At 57.9% G+C, this 14,897-nt stretch overlaps 6 protein-coding genes across 6 annotated transcripts; 1 reads left to right on the top strand and 5 right to left on the bottom strand.

The window, feature by feature from the left end:
- Positions 1-497: 497 nt before the first annotated feature.
- TRAVEDRAFT_99158 (uncharacterized protein) lies at positions 498-3,392 on the bottom strand (the record flags this gene model as incomplete). Its single annotated transcript, XM_008036090.1, has 15 exons — positions 498-540; positions 602-798; positions 897-959; positions 1,020-1,178; positions 1,227-1,332; positions 1,410-1,471; positions 1,528-1,607; positions 1,709-1,902; positions 1,967-2,214; positions 2,271-2,451; positions 2,507-2,616; positions 2,670-2,824; positions 2,890-2,998; positions 3,051-3,233; positions 3,285-3,392. Coding segments are annotated over 15 exons (1,998 nt in total), but the record flags the coding sequence as incomplete, so codon positions are not given.
- Positions 3,393-4,331: 939 nt separating this feature from the next.
- TRAVEDRAFT_26407 (cysteine synthase) lies at positions 4,332-5,774 on the bottom strand. Its single transcript, XM_008035353.1, has 6 exons — positions 5,652-5,774; positions 5,467-5,597; positions 5,298-5,412; positions 4,834-5,236; positions 4,583-4,774; positions 4,332-4,530 (listed from the first exon to the last, which is right to left on the bottom strand). Exons 1-6 carry the CDS (start codon positions 5,751-5,753, stop codon positions 4,394-4,396), a joined length of 1,080 nt encoding a protein of 359 aa, XP_008033544.1. The 5' UTR covers positions 5,754-5,774; the 3' UTR covers positions 4,332-4,393.
- Positions 5,775-6,073: 299 nt separating this feature from the next.
- Positions 6,074-7,420, bottom strand: TRAVEDRAFT_160850 (ARF/SAR). The gene is made up of 6 exons (XM_008036089.1): positions 7,298-7,420; positions 7,113-7,178; positions 7,006-7,056; positions 6,692-6,943; positions 6,560-6,635; positions 6,074-6,506 (listed from the first exon to the last, which is right to left on the bottom strand). Exons 1-6 carry the CDS (start codon positions 7,323-7,325, stop codon positions 6,431-6,433), a joined length of 549 nt encoding a protein of 182 aa, XP_008034280.1. The 5' UTR covers positions 7,326-7,420; the 3' UTR covers positions 6,074-6,430.
- Positions 7,421-7,590: 170 nt separating this feature from the next.
- Positions 7,591-9,929, bottom strand: TRAVEDRAFT_160848 (uncharacterized protein; the record flags this gene model as incomplete). Its single annotated transcript, XM_008036088.1, has 1 exon — positions 7,591-9,929. The coding sequence occupies one exon, from the start codon at positions 9,927-9,929 to the stop codon at positions 7,728-7,730; it is 2,202 nt and encodes a 733-aa protein (XP_008034279.1). The 3' UTR covers positions 7,591-7,727.
- Positions 9,930-10,342: 413 nt separating this feature from the next.
- TRAVEDRAFT_56121 (UV excision repair protein Rad23) lies at positions 10,343-12,128 on the top strand. The gene is made up of 6 exons (XM_008035781.1): positions 10,343-10,408; positions 10,468-10,564; positions 10,615-10,694; positions 10,760-11,092; positions 11,148-11,648; positions 11,708-12,128. Exons 1-6 carry the CDS (start codon positions 10,367-10,369, stop codon positions 11,819-11,821), a joined length of 1,167 nt encoding a protein of 388 aa, XP_008033972.1. The 5' UTR covers positions 10,343-10,366; the 3' UTR covers positions 11,822-12,128.
- Positions 12,129-12,411: 283 nt separating this feature from the next.
- TRAVEDRAFT_69090 (uncharacterized protein) lies at positions 12,412-14,435 on the bottom strand (the record flags this gene model as incomplete). Its single annotated transcript, XM_008036087.1, has 6 exons — positions 12,412-12,921; positions 12,983-13,031; positions 13,096-13,305; positions 13,884-13,951; positions 14,003-14,133; positions 14,192-14,435. 6 exons carry the CDS (start codon positions 14,433-14,435, stop codon positions 12,625-12,627), a joined length of 999 nt encoding a protein of 332 aa, XP_008034278.1. The 3' UTR covers positions 12,412-12,624.
- Between the last annotated feature and the right edge of the window lie 462 nt (positions 14,436-14,897).

Genomic DNA, 14,897 nt, shown 5'->3' with positions numbered 1-14,897 from the left:
TGAGTGTCATAGGCGAGTCGACCATGACCGACGGCTCTTGAGAGGAAGGGCCGGCGGGAGATGTGATATGCACAATGGGGGTGAGAGACTTTGTGGAAGAGCCCATGTCGCTGGATCGGTCCGCAATATTCATGAGCAATGGACGACGGACGAGCGTGAATGGCGTGGGCTGGTGCGGATCTTCTGACATGGTAGGTCCATCGTCTCCCCCCGGGATGCGGCTGCGCTGCTGCCTGCGCCGAAGGAGCAGCGCGCCCAATACAGCAAGCCCAAGGAAAGCGAGGCCGCCCACGACACCTCCCGCAATGGCACCCGTTGCGACGGTATGCCGCTGCGAATTGCCTCCATCCGGGCCAACGCTAGCGGGAGGGCTTCCAGGTGTGGACGTATTGGATGCTGGTGTGGCTTGAATACTAGAGAGGGAAATTGTCTTGTTTGGGACACTAATTATCTCAAGTCTCAGTGAGCTGCACCGTTGTGCCAACGAGATCATTGACCAACTTTAGAGCGAGGAGGGAGAATATCGCTCCAACTGCGGGGCTGCAGACCGGCACCCTGTCATTATCCACTCGTTGCGTTCGAACAGACGTGTCACACGCACCCTCCTGAGTCTTGGAGTACCATGCCGGACCAGGCATCGTACTGTTCGGGGAAGGGGCCGTCCACCAGATTCATGCCAGCTCTAGCCCATACACCATGGATCAGGCCGTCCCGTGCATCATTGTCCGTCGCCGTAGCCGCAGTGAACAGCAGCCATGCTGCACGCAGTGTCAATGTCCACACTAGCCCAGGTAGCGGCTCTACACATACCAGCACTGACAAAATTCTGAACCTCACTGTCGATCGCTACTCCATAAGGCAGTGCTTTTGCCGAGGTGAGCGTAGGTCCAATACACGAAGACGCTACACGCACCTGCACTGATGAGGGACTTGTACCATGCGGTCTGGTTCTGCAACAGCTGCACGGCTGTCAGTAATACGTATAATACTTCAGGTCATTTGAAATGATCACAACTCACTGACTGGCTCAACATGCCGGTGCCCAGCAGACGATCAGCATAGCCGTTGTACAGCAGTGCCCAAGAGTCTCCATCATGGTACTCTGCATGTGCATACGGGGTCGTGTTCGTCGAGAGCGAAAGGGCCTGCCACCCGTCCATAAGGGCAGCTGCGTGGACCTACACGATGTAAGCTGGGTGACCCCTCAACAACGATGAATGCCCTACATCGTACTGTTGAGCATCGTCCTGCTCGCCCAGCGCACGGCTGATCTCCGCCATAGTTTTTATCCCAATGACGCCCTTGAGGGCGAGATTCGTCTGATTCGCTCCGCTCTCGTCCGCGGCGTCCCTGAGAACGAGTAAGGCCCCAGACCCGCAGCGGTATGATGCCGTAGATGGAAAACATACTGGTTGTCCGGGATCAGGGTGTTCGCAACAAGGTAGTCGGCCCAACGCTTCGTGAGGTTGTACTGCATACACAATCTCAGACAATGACGCTGAAGAGAACAAAATGGTACGTGCTCACATGATTGTGGATCAGTGAGCCGTCGCCGGTCAATCGTGCATGCGCATAGGCCATGATTAGCATGTTACCGGACTCTGTAACTTCTTAAGTAGTGCACCACTCCGCTGTTCATCACTGTAAACGTACCTTCAATGCCCATGAGGTGAGCACCGTGCGTCCCTGAGGCCTTCGGGTATGCCACCCCTGCCATGAGTCAGGGATTGCTCGACGGAATGATTGAGGGCCCTAGGCAAGAGCCTACCTAGATCCTGCGCAGCGTACAACATGCCTGTTAGGCTATCTTGAGCGTCGAGGAGAGGCGCGATCAGTGGCCCGAGGAAAGACGCATTGAAGTAGAGGAACATGGGCATTGCCGCATATATCCGCTCCGGAGCACTGACTCGCCTACAACGACTGGGGATCAGAGGGTATTGCTTCAGCAAAAACAGAGTGTACGTACTGTGTCACAGGCTGCGTCGCACTGAGTCCCCCTATGTCCTTCATGAAGATTCTAACATCGGTAGCGTTTGGGTTGCCGTCCGCGTCGGACGAGACTGTGATATCTATGGATCCGAAGGGTTGACATGTAGCGAGAGAAACGAGGTCGCTGTACTCCGTCGATACATTTGACGCATCTGCTATGATGGATTTTTCTAGCGCGACGGCTCTTTGTAGCGTGTCTGCGTAGCCGGACGTGAGGTCGTCAATCTAGGGGACTTTGATTAAGTATACTCGCTGACCAGTCGCAAGAGTTAAACACTTACGGCGCGCCCGATGTCAGAGCCGTATCTGGTGACGAAATATGGCCTCAGTTGCTCCGTGGCACCGTTCGGAGCCGCATATACAATCGACGGGTCGCGTACAAAGCCGACAGTCCATGTCACGGAGGTCGACGTTGACTGAATCTGTCCCAAGTCGACAGCAATAGCAAGCGCCGGGCTAGCCCTAAACATAGTTATTATGTCAAGCAGTGGGTGCGGGAGTTCGACGCGATACCCACTGTTGCATGGGTCCATAGGTTGTGCTAGCGTTGTTGGCCAGCTTCCCTAAATTTCGAAATTGCGCTCGAGCGATCAGAGAGTTGTCGACCGTCCACGTCAGTCCTTGCCTCTATAGGCACATTTAGGTCAATGATATTGACCGCAAGAGCGAGAGCGACGTACGTTTGCCATCCCATAGTACGCTACGCCATCTTGCGCTTGTTGGTTATTTTCTTCGCCTGGCTGCAGATCTATCAGCGAAACTTGGTGATAGATACTGCCTGCGGTCGCATGTTGACTCCATTGGACGTCCCGAACTCTGTCGCCCGTAGCCCAGTCTAGACACACAGTATGGATGATCGTCGGCGGGCACTGTGCGCAAGTGATCTGTGAGATGACCCACCGGAAGTGATGTCCGAATAAAGCTGTACATCGTGACTCTGCCCGTCGAGGGAGCTCGCATCCACAGAGACATACGAAAATGGTAGAGATTGTAGGACCCAGTCCGACGGCTGAGTTTCAAATGAGTTACGGGGTATGATGAAGATATATACCGGTTATTACCTCGATGGGAGAAAGGAATGTGATTGTCAAATTCATGAGTCCAGCATGCATGGTGAATATAGAACGCGTAGGGGTGATCTGCATATCGGTGACGGTGGCACTAAGAGGTGCCGACCCGTCCTGGCCCATCCAAGAGTATGTTCGGCCGTCCACTCTTATCCTGCCTACCCACCCCACGGTTTCCTATCTGATGGTGAGAATGCGCGTATGGGATCATGTACGAATGCGGCGTACCTGCAGTCCCCAGAAGATTGGTAAGGATTCCGAGAGAGGCAGAGAGCCGTTCGTGTTGTTATACCAGACACTCATATACGGAGAGCGGACGGCGAGCGGGATACTGGCAGGGCTGAAGTTAGCCGCTGTGGTTGGCCGCACTGACCAGACCGTCGCCGTGAAGGTCCATGTCCAGAACCAGGCGATCGGAGGTCCCCACCGGGCGAGCGTCATAGCTGAGGAAGATGAAAGGACGGTTAATGCGACCTGGAGTGAGAGCGTCAGGACGAGGAAGGGTAGGAAGAGGAACAAGACGGACTAGGGCGTAAACGGTGCGGACACCCTCACTCCCTGGGATCAGTTGATGCACCCCACGGTAGTCTCAATGGCAGCCGCAATGCGAAAATCCCGGACATCCTGCGCATCATCAAGATGTGCTATGATTATGAGTAGATGGAGGCCGACAAGGCCCAATACGTTCTTCGACCTGCGACCTCCGTGTACAATGAAGGTAGCACGCTGGGACTACCGCATATGCCTGCTCGAGCAATTGCGGATACACCTCCGCCGGAAGTAGCCCTTGCGTTTGTGCCCATATGCCTCACCGCAGTGCACAGCTGAATATGACGGCAGCTCAGCGCTCAGCTGTCTGGAGTTCCTACAGATCAGCAACGCATTCATCATCGGAAACTGCGAGATTGCTTTTCTTACCATTTCGAGGTGAAGCGGCATGAATGATGCTTCCCAGGAACCGCTTCAGCAGTCCCCCTTGTGATACGAAGCACTATAGGCCACTGTACGGATGCAATAAGCGTGTTGAAATCGGCCAGCTGGCGAGAGGTGGTAGTACGTGTCCAATAACAACCCAATCTCGGAGTCTGACGCTCTCGTTAGGTGGCTATGCGATCGTGAAAGGGAAAAAAAATACTGCGTCCTTGGTGCAGTCTGCGCCCGGTGTAAATCACTCACCTAGAGCGTAACAAACATCAGTCGTCAACTTGCCTTGCAAATCCCGTTCAGTCTACGTTTCAAGGTGGTCTGAGTCACACGAGACCACTGAAATCCAGAGGTAACCGCTATATTGCGGTTGCGCATGCTCCTGGCTCCGCGAATGCCGTAGAGAGACATGTTTAATCTAGTACAGCATACTTCCTCAAGTGTTCTGGGATCGCCGACTCGAGGCCCTTCGCCTGCAGCCACTTCTTTGAGAAGAGTCGGCTCTGGTAGCGGTACGCACCATCGCAAAGGATGGTCGCAATCGTCTTGCCTACAGCAAATGATGAGATGCCTCTCGGTCACATACGGAACAATGCACGTACCCGGGCCAAGCTTCTTCGCGAGTTCTACGGCAGCGACGACGTTGAGCGCGGAGCTCGCGCCGAGGTAGAGACCCTCGGTGTCAAGGAGCTCGTACAGCATCGCGATCGACTTCTCGTCGGGAATGGTGAACGCGCCGTCGACGTTCTTCACAAAGGTGCCCAGGTTGTTCGTGATGCGTCCCTGGCCGATACCTGCGCAGCGGTTAGCACTTATGAACCTTACAAGACACACCATCAAGCACAAGACGCACCCTCCGTGATAGAGCCGCCACTCCGCTCCGTCAACTTGCCCCCGCTGCTAATGTAGCTCTGGAGCACACTGCCCGGCGGGTCCGCCAACCAAATCTGTGTCTTCCCGTCGCTCTTCTCCTTCAGTGCGCGGCCGATACCCGCAAGCGTCCCTCCCGTGCCCGTCGCACAGATAAACGCATCCACCTTGCCCCCGGTCTGCTCCCAGATCTCCGGGCCCGTCGTGCGGTAGTGCGCCTCCGCGTTCGCCGTGTTATCGAACTGGTCCGTCCAGATCGCGTTCGGGAGGCCCTTCGCGAAGTCGCGCGCCTGGTGGTTGTAGTTCGCCGGGTTCTCGTACGCGACCGCGGGCACGGGGTATACCTCCGCGCCCAGCATGCGCAGCAGGTCGATCTTTTCCTGGCTCTACGGCGCGAACTTGGGCATTGGTGGGGGGCTACGGGAAACGGAGCCGGCGTGTGCGTACCTGGGTGTTCGGCATGAAAATCACGCAGCGGTAGCCCCGCGCTCTGCAGACGTGGGCCAGACCGATGCCGGTGTTGCCTGCGGTGCCCTCGACGACCGTGCCTCCTGGCTTCAGGCTGTAGGAAACGTTTCAGTGCTGCAGAAGTCATGAGTGGGCCGCTGACACTCACAGACCTCGCTCCTCCGCATCCGTTACGACACCGAGTGCGGCGCGGTCCTTCACGCTGCCGCCCGGGTTTTGGAGTTCGCTCTTCGCGACAATGTTGCAGCCTGTTTGCTCCGAGAGTTTCTCTAGCCGAATCTACACCCACCGCGACGAGTCAGAGACGTCCATAGCCGGTTGGGTCGGACTAACCAAGGGGGTGTTGCCGATAGCGCCGAGAAAGCCATTGACGGGTCGGGACGTGAACGCGCGCGCAAGTGGCCTCGCCCTGAAGGCGGCGGTTATGGACTGCATGGTGGTGGTGTGCAGTGAGAAGGAGAGAGCCAGCTCCCGAGGACGGACGGCAGGCAGTCGGAGAGTCTGGGAATTACTTTACGCAGGTCATGCTGAGAGAGCCTTAAGAGCGGAGGCCGCGGCGAAGGCGTCATCATGAGCAACGCCCTCGCCGCCAAACCGCGCCCGCTCTGTATGTAACCGCATCTCAAACTGTCACTAACATCGCAAACACTCGTTCAAACACTGGACACGGAGTCACTGCACCCGCGACCACGCAGGAACCAGGCGCGGCTCGTTCGACCCCAACCTCCAATGGAATTACGGCAAAAACAGGCAGGTGATAGTGAGACTGAGCACAGCTATAACGACGCGAGACGCAAGACGGCAGTTCTGACCGGGACACGAAGCAGGCGGAGGCCCATCCATTAAAGTGCGAGTACATAGGTGTATCATCGGTGAAGGGGGTAACACATGAACATAGGGAAGAGAGAAGGAAACTGTAAGTAAGGCAAGCGGCAGCTAACAGGAGTGGGTGGCGAGAGCGGGAAACGTGTGGACTGGCTGTCCGTCGTGCGAGCGATCGTGCGTCATGCGGGCCGTTATATAGTCGAGATCACCAGAGACGTGTCGGGGTATAGATCAGACCAGAGGGGAATCCCAACCAATTTTCCGGTATGAAGTGGAGGGCGACCAGTTTACGCCTGGCGTTTCTTCACGTTCTGCGAGAGCCACTGAAGACCCTCGAACAGACCCTCTCCCGTAGTCGCGCAACTAGAGTAACGTGAGCAGAGTTCTTCGCGTGTCTGAAGATATATCGGACGTACCTGGGGTGAACATACCATGACCTATCACGCATGCGGTGGAGGCCCAACTTCTCCGTGACCTCAGCTGGCGACATGGCTAGAGACGCGGTAAGTTAGCGCTTGCTACTGGCAGGACATACAGCTCAAACGCACCTCCGGGCAGATCTTGCTTGTTCGCAAACACCAACAAGAGACACTCCTTCATCTCGCGGTCACTCAATATACGGTGGAGCTCCTGCTTCGCCTCGTCTATGCGCTCGCGGTCCTGGCTGTCGACGACGAACACGAGACCCTGGGTGCCAGTGTAGTAATGCCGCCACAGAGGCCGAATCTTGTCCTGGCCTCCGACATCCCAGACGTTGAACTTGACATTCTTGTATGTCACCGTCTCCACATTAAACCCGACTGTCCGTCATGTCATAATATTAGTTTTGCAACCGCCTGATCGCTCCCCGACGCATACGCACCAGTCGGAATGGTCGTGACAGACTGGTTCAGCTTGAGCTTGTAGAGGATAGCTTGTGATACGACGCGTCTCAGCACTCCTACCAAACACCAAGCATGCAGCACTCACTCGTCTTGCCCGCAGCGTCAAGCCCCAGCATCAACAGCCGCATCTCCTTGTTCCCAAAAATCTTCCCTGCAGGCGCATTCAAACTCGTCAGCATTCGCGCTCGCTCACACGGCACCCGGCGGCGCCTGACGACCGTGGCCGAGGCCCGTGGGACACGCGCATGGGGGTTGGAGTGGCGGACGCACCCAGAGCCTTCGAGAGATTGGCACCCATGGCGGATAACGGATTGCAGAAGGTAATGAACGACGGGAGGTGGGTGTGTGGGGGAGGAACGGGAGAGTCAACGAGAGAGCACAAGGCGCGTCGAGGGAGAGTCGAGCGAGCCGTGACGGTCACTCCGCTAGACACGATCCAGCCAGCGCCGGCGTCCTCGGGACGGACCCCGGCCACCGCAGTGATCAGACCATTTCCCGGAAATTCGCGCGTGTTTTCTGCACCCGCTCACAAGCTCTCACAAACTTGGGCAACGCGAAGGTGCAAAACAAATCAGAACGCATTAAGAGGCCCTACATATATCTCTAGCACTACAATCCGAATGCATGTGGTATCAACGAAACAGGTAAACATAGTCCCCAGGGGACCAAGAGCACACGCCCTCCTCCCCGATTGCGAGAGCTACGACGGCGGCTGCACCGCGCGCGGCGAAGCCAGCTGCGATTGGTTGAACACCTTCAGCCACCCCTCGCCCATGTCCGACCGAAGGGCCTCGATACGCGCGCGGAACGCGTCCGCCTCCCGAAACTGGCTCTCCGTCGCGTCCTCCTTGCTCGGCTCGTAGACTGAAGCCGAAACGCGTGCACGTCTCGCCGCCGACCGCGACACCGTCGTTGTCTTCCGTAGGGACCCATGCGATGAGGGTGCGAACGCGTCCGTGCCCTCCGCAAGCTCCGAGTTTGTCGAGGGCGCGAACTCTGTCATATGTCGGCTGTGTCGCGATTTGGGCTTGACGACGGGAGTAGGCTTCACGGAGGGTGCCACCGGCGGTGACATCGGGCTCGGTTGCGGCGCAACCTGGGTGGCCATAGCAGATGGAGGCCGTTGCTCGGCTCTTGTGGCACGCTTCACTGGACTAGCCGTCCTCGAAGCCTCCGCCGGGCGCGATGCACTCCGCGCACTCCCTGCATCGCTGCCCTCGCGCCCGCCGTCCAAGTCGACTATTCGTTTGTTCTTCTTCTTCCGTCCGCGCGCGATTGCCGCTGCGGGTGCAAGGTGTGGAGACGACGGATGCGAGGCCGGCGAATCGGCGGGGGAAGAGTGAAGAGGACTTCCGCGGGGAGCGGCAGCGGCGCTATTAATCTTCGATGGGCTGCCCACAGGCACAACCGGAGGAGACTGGGCGACAGATAGCGGCCGCGACGACGACATCTGCTCGGGCGGAGGCGAGGTGAGGTAGCGCTTCTCGTAGAATCCCGGTGGTGACCCATCCAGCAGGATGGTCTTCTTCTCCTTCCAGAAGAAGTCGAAGCAGCGTATACGGTAGCCCTCCTCGATCTCCCCAAGGGGATTGCCTTCGACCCAGACCTCCGCGATGTTCGGAAGCGTAGCTAGGCGACCGACCTCGGCGCTTTCCTCTATGAGGTTGTGACGGAGGTCGACACGCTCGAGGTTGAGAAGTCGCTCCAAGCCGCATATTGATTCGAGTCGGTTGCGGGAGAGGTTGAGTGTGAGAATACCGCCAAGCATAGTGTATATGCCTAGTACAGAGTCGATCATGTTGTCGGAGAGATTGAGGTATACAAGATTATAGAGCGCGGACAGGCCAGGAGGGACGGACACAAGGAGGTTGGAGGAGAGGTCGAGGTGTGTGAGGGAGGTGAGCTGGGTCAGGAAGGTAGTCGGGAGGAAGGTCAGGGCGTTATCCGAGAGCGACAGATGTCGCAAGAATGCCCACTTGAGAGAGGCTAATGGGAAGGGCGAGTTTGGCTTGGGTGTGTCAGGCTCTTGGGGTTCCGCCACATTGCCATCCTCGTCCTCGTCACCCTCGGGGACAGTCTCTGGTAGCTGTGTGCTGTGGAACGACGACTGCCGCGACACGCCACGCACGATGCGCCTCGACCTGCTCGAACTGATCCTTCCATCTCGCCTGGCCTGGTCATCCAGTACCGCGCCAAGAAAGACGTCTGAGACGTCCTCGAGTCCACTGCGCATGATGGTCAAACTGCGCAAACTCTCCGCCAGCCTATCCCATCCAAGCAGTGCCCGCGGGTCGATATCCGTGCACTGCAAGCTCTGCAGGTTCTTGAACGCATCGAGCGGCAATGCGTTCTCGTTAGGCGGTTCGTTGGCAATCTCCGCTACGAGCCTCGGTTCCGGTGCGTGTATGGCCACAGCGGGAACCTTGGTGAAGCTGCTGTAGATATACTTGAGTTCGCTGTCCACGCTGGGTGGGGCAGCCCGGCCCCACCACCCTGCGCCCAGCGAGAGGCGAGAGACGGCGGAGAACGAAGAACGGAAGGACACGAATGAGAGAGCGTCGGACTTGTCTCCTCTGTTGGGGATGTTGATGTAGTTCATCGGCCGCGCTGGATTGTCGACTTTGGTGTCCAAAGAGCCAAGATCGAGGCCCAGAGCCTCCATGCGCATGAACAGGTAGAAGAGATGATGTGGATCAAACGAGAGCACTACTGGCTTTGCATTGTCCACCGCGGGGGCATCGGAGGAGAACCAGCTGACAGGGTTGAAGACGGACGCCTCCGACGGCTGGAGAGCCTTGGTCCGTCTCCTGCGCACTGGGGCAGCGGCTGCCAGCCCGGCCTCATGCGTCCGGATGAACTCCGCGGTGCGCCTGATGTACTCGTCGCCAGCTTCGTGTTCCATGTCGTTGAAGGTGAGAGGTATAGGAGGGATCGTCGTGGAAGGTGCAGAGATTCTGAAATGTGGGGCGTGGCTGGCTTATTACGGCTGCATTGGTGGATGCAGGCTGTCGACCCCGAACACCGAGCTGTACATGCGGGGACGCCATGTGAGGGCGGTCCGGCAGCCTGCATGGTGATATGACGAACCTAATGCACACGCACCACCGCCTTTGATGGATGTCTGCAGGACAGAGAGCGGAGAGCACGATGTTTGTGGTCGGGAGCAAGAGGCGTTGCACTGGGGCGATCGCCCCGCGCCGGCCGGATTCAGCGCGAGCGCCGGGCCCAGAGCGGAAGCGCCGGTCACGTCGCACGTGCTCGGGACGCGTCAGTGCGAATCCACTTTGCTTTAGCGCCCTCTTTACCTTGCCCTCTATCACTCATCAGCCCGTCTCAGCCATGAAAATCACCGTAAAGACACTGCAGCAGAAGGTCTTCCAGGTGCGTATCGCATGTGTGTCCTATTTGTGCTCTCTTCTCACCGCAACGGATCCATGCAGATCGAGGCCGAGGGCACCGATACTGTCGCGGACCTCAAGCAGAAGATCCAGGAGACACAGGGCCATGGAGTTGATAGCCAGAAGTTGATTTACTCTGGTGCGTAACACACCATCTTATGTTCTGAACGGACCTCATGTCGTACACAGGCAAAGTTCTGCCTGACTCCAAGTCGATCGAATCATGTGAGATCAAAGAGAAGGACTTCCTGGTGCTCATGGTGTCGAAGGTAGATCTCGCATAACCACACCGTCCTTATCTTCTGAAACTGACCTTTTTCTACCGTTCGTTCAGCCCAAGCCTACTGCCGCCACTGCCGGTGCATCGAGTTCAACCCCTGCCGCAAGCACCGCGCCACCAGCGGCCGCTGCACCTGCCGCCGAGAGTTCCATCCCTGCACCTGTCGCACCCTCTACTGCGGCTCCCCAACCTCCCAATGCGCCCATCCTCACCCCTGCGCAAGCCGCGCCCGTTGCACCTTCGCTGGGCGACGGCTTCCTCACCGGAGAGGCTCTCCAGGGCACCGTCCAGAACATGATTGAGATGGGCTTCGAGCGGGAACAGGTGATGCGCGCACTTCGCGCGTCCTTCAACAACCCCGAGCGGGCGGTCGAGTACCTTTTCAACGTATGTCTTATCGTCGTATGCGAAATAGAAATGCTGACTAATGTGTCCCTCGCAGGGTATTCCTGCACATCTCGACCAACCTGCTGCCCCCGCTGCCGCTCCCGCCGCCCAACCCGCTGCCCCCGCCGCACCAGCAGCGGCAGCAGCACCCCAGGCAGCCCAGCCCGCGCAACCCGCCCAGGCGCAGAACCTCTTCCAGCTCGCCCAGCAGCAACAGCAGCAGCAACAGCCCGCTGGCGGCCAGGGTCTCGGAGCTCTTGGTGGCCTCGGTGGCGCAGCAGGAGGTCCAGGCGGCACCGCTGCCCTCGCCGCGCTCGCCAACCACCCGCAGATCCAGCACCTGCGCGAGATCATGGCGCAGAACCCCGCGCTCATCCAGCCCGTCATCCAGGAAATTGCTGCGCAGAACCCCCAGCTCGCACAGCTGTTCGCGCAGAACCCCGAGGCCCTCGCGCAGATTCTCGGCGGCGACCTTGGGGACGAGGAGGAGGGCGGGATCCCGCCCGGCGCCCAGGTCATCCAGGTCACGGAGGAGGAGCGCGCTGCGATCGAGCGGGTACGTGTCTCAGTGTGTACCAGAAACAGGGCGAAAGGCTGATTGCGGCGTCGGTGCAGCTGGAGGCGCTTGGTTTCCCCCGGCAAGCGGTGATCGAGGCGTACTTTGCGTGCGACAAGAACGAGGAGCTCGCCGCGAATTACCTCTTCGATAGCGGCTTCGACGACGCGTAGGCAGCTGTTATTCCTTATAAGTACGGCTGTCTACGCTCCTACGTCTTCGAGTCTTGATCCGGGAGAGGGAGGATTGTGCATATCCCAGATGTCTATGTAGCTATTTGTCTTCCGTGTACGATGCATACAGCGGCTCCCCCTACGATGTAACTATTCCGATGTACACGATGCTTTACTGCACACTGTGTATAGTGGACTTCTCCAAATCACTAGCAGCATTCTAAGTACTACTAAGTAGTAAGTAGACGAACGGCTCCATTAAGCGTCCGGTCGCATCCGAGCAACTGTGCAGAACAGAGGATCCTTTGACAGCACGGCATGTTCATTTCAAAACCTTGCGTTATCACCTTAGTAGACGGCTGTACAAGCACTACTTGTATATGTATAATCACATAGATCCAAAAAAAAGACAGCACGGTATGTACGCAGTCTGCCAGTGCGTCAGTCAGTCCTCGTACTCAAAAGTCCACCGCGGTCCGATGTCACAAGGGGGCCGTAGAAGGCCTCGTCGGTCGGAGAGTCGCGTTGGATCCAGTTTAAACGTGTGCCGTACCTGACGACTCATGGCTGCGCGGACACTAGTCATGAAGCGCAATGAATTAAGGATAAGATGTGTGTACAAGCGTAGCGGACACGGAGTAGGGAGACATGCGAGTGCAAAAGCAAAACAAGGAGTGGGACGAGGAGCGAGGTGACAAGGAGCGGTGGGCGGTACAGACGGTAGGACAACAGATATTAGAAGGCTCTACAGTTCCTTTTTGTCGGGCTTTGCCTAGGCCGGGTGCTGGCCTGGTTCGGCCGTGTTACGAGTCCGCGCGCGAGAACGCGAGTGAGCGGTAGATAGCGATGTTGATGAGATTCGCGGAGCTCCCGTCCGCGGCGAGCAGCGCGACCTCCTCGAGGTCGTCGAGCACGTCTTTGAGCTCCTCCGCGCGCGCGGACGCCCACAGGACGCGGCAAATCGCGCAGTGCAGGGCAAGGTATGCCGGGTTCGGCGGCGGAGCCCCCGCGGTGCCGCTCGCAAGCTTCACGGTCTTCGGGAGACCCAGACGCGGCGCGACCTTGCCCCAGGTGCGGACCATGTAGGTGCCCGGGGTGTCCTGAGTGCACGGGGCGGGTCAGTGGGTGGGACGGAATATAGGAGGGGTGGGCGGAACGAACCGGGAGGGGTTCCAGCGCGACCTGGAGCTCGGTGAAGTATCGGTGCACGCTAGGAGGTCCGAGAGGTCACAGAGTGTTAGCCCGGACGACTGTACTGTAGGTAAATTGCGCACGTCGCAGAGAGGGTGATGACGTTGTCGAGGGAACTGATGCCACCGTGCATCAGGCTGCCGAGGTCGACGCCGCCGAAGCACTCCAGCGCAGACCAGATGGACGGGAGGTGACCGGAGTGAGTGCCAGTGCTGGTCCGCAGCGAGAAGGGGATAATATGTGCAACGCGGGTCACTTCCAGGCCGCAAGCCGGGATAGGGAACGCGCCGGAGCTAGACAGTGAAATGGGTAAGTACAGCAAGGCGAGTTGCAGAAGAGGCTCTATGGTGTGCTGATAATCAGGTGAAGCCTCTCTCCATATGCACTTCTTGAAGAAGCGTTACACACGCCTCCATTCAGCACACATATTTAGGAAGTCCTGACGAGGGTGAGATCTGTCCCGCAGAACGCGTTCGGGAACATGTTCCGCATTCCAGTGACAGAGGCGACCAACGGTGGACGGATATTGTGCAGTATATCACATGGTGTTCGCTGCCCACGGTGAGTGGCGGGCTTGCGCCTCACACCTTGACCTTAGTGTACGCTGATTACGGGTACAATGTGGTCTCTGCCGCTATAGCCAACGTTGAACACATCATACCCGCTACTCTGATCGGTGTGGCATGTAAGAACGTAGTCGTGGTAAGGCCAAACGCACTTTTCCGAGTCTCTGAACTTGCGTGGCTTGGCTATGAGAACTGTGACACTTTGTCACCCGGAACGCAGAGTATGTTCCGCAGAACACACTCCGCAGTCCACAAGACGTTCTCCACATATTGCTCTGCTTGCGAAATTTGAAGGCCACACTCACCCGTTCGCAATGACCTCGGGATCGAGCTTCCCTGAGATCACGCACATGTGCCTATCCCGGCCTGACGCCTAAGAAGCGGATGAGCGGGATATGTGCATGGATAGAATAACAGTGCTAACAGATTCCATGACGCTTTTCAGGTCATTGATCGCCTCTGCCTCCGCTGGAGAGCAGACTTGATCCGCCGAGCTCAGGCCACTATGAGAAAGCCTGCTCCTTGGTTCAGGAGTCATCCCCCCAGTCACACGCACTAAAATACGCGTGGAATGTGAGAAAAATGCAGGTGAATGGTTCCGCAGCTGCATTACCTGGCAAGATGACATTGCGCCAGAAAAAGTCTGCGACTTGTCCTAAGCAACGACTGTCGCCATCGGTGTGGTGGAAGTCGCCAGCATGTATGATTTTGTGTGCAATATTGGCCCGGCCCTTTTCATTAGGGGCGTACTTCAGGAGAGCAAGGAGGAGAGCCTGATCGCGGGGGTGGGCATATAGTTGTACGACGGCGACAGCGCGGGCGGCGGGACTCTCAGGGAGGGGGACGAGGGCAGGCATCCTGTGCGAGCTGGAGTGGGGAGGTTGCGGGAGGTGCAGTCAAAGAGAGTGAGTGAGTGAGTGAGACATGATGGAACACTTTTAAGCAGCAGCAGCAGCTGGCGTCGACCGGAGCGTTCAGGAGACACCGTGGCACCAGCCGATCCGCCGTCCCCGCGCCGAGCGCCCAGTCGCGTCCCGTCACGCGCCCGTCACTGCCGCGTCGCCGTGACCGTCTCGCTCGACAACGCGTCGACTCTCTCCGGATCCCGGACCTCTCGCGCTTGTCTCTGCTTCTCCGAGTCCCCTGTCCCTGCTTCTCCGGGTCTCCTGCTCAGTCTTCTCTGGCATCTCCCCTATCTCTTGTGGTGATTCTGGCTTCATGGGCGACTCCCTCCGGGCACCCTGGATTCTCGACTACCTCATTTCCAACGCTGAGCAGTACGGAGGGAACCTTTCGGCCGTGCCTCGAACTGAGAAACC

The sequence above is a fragment of the Trametes versicolor genome (genome assembly GCF_000271585.1).
Source record: "Trametes versicolor FP-101664 SS1 unplaced genomic scaffold TRAVEscaffold_2, whole genome shotgun sequence".
Classification (NCBI taxonomy): domain Eukaryota; kingdom Fungi; phylum Basidiomycota; class Agaricomycetes; order Polyporales; family Polyporaceae; genus Trametes; species Trametes versicolor.
This window is presented reverse-complemented; position numbering and strand designations above follow the sequence as displayed.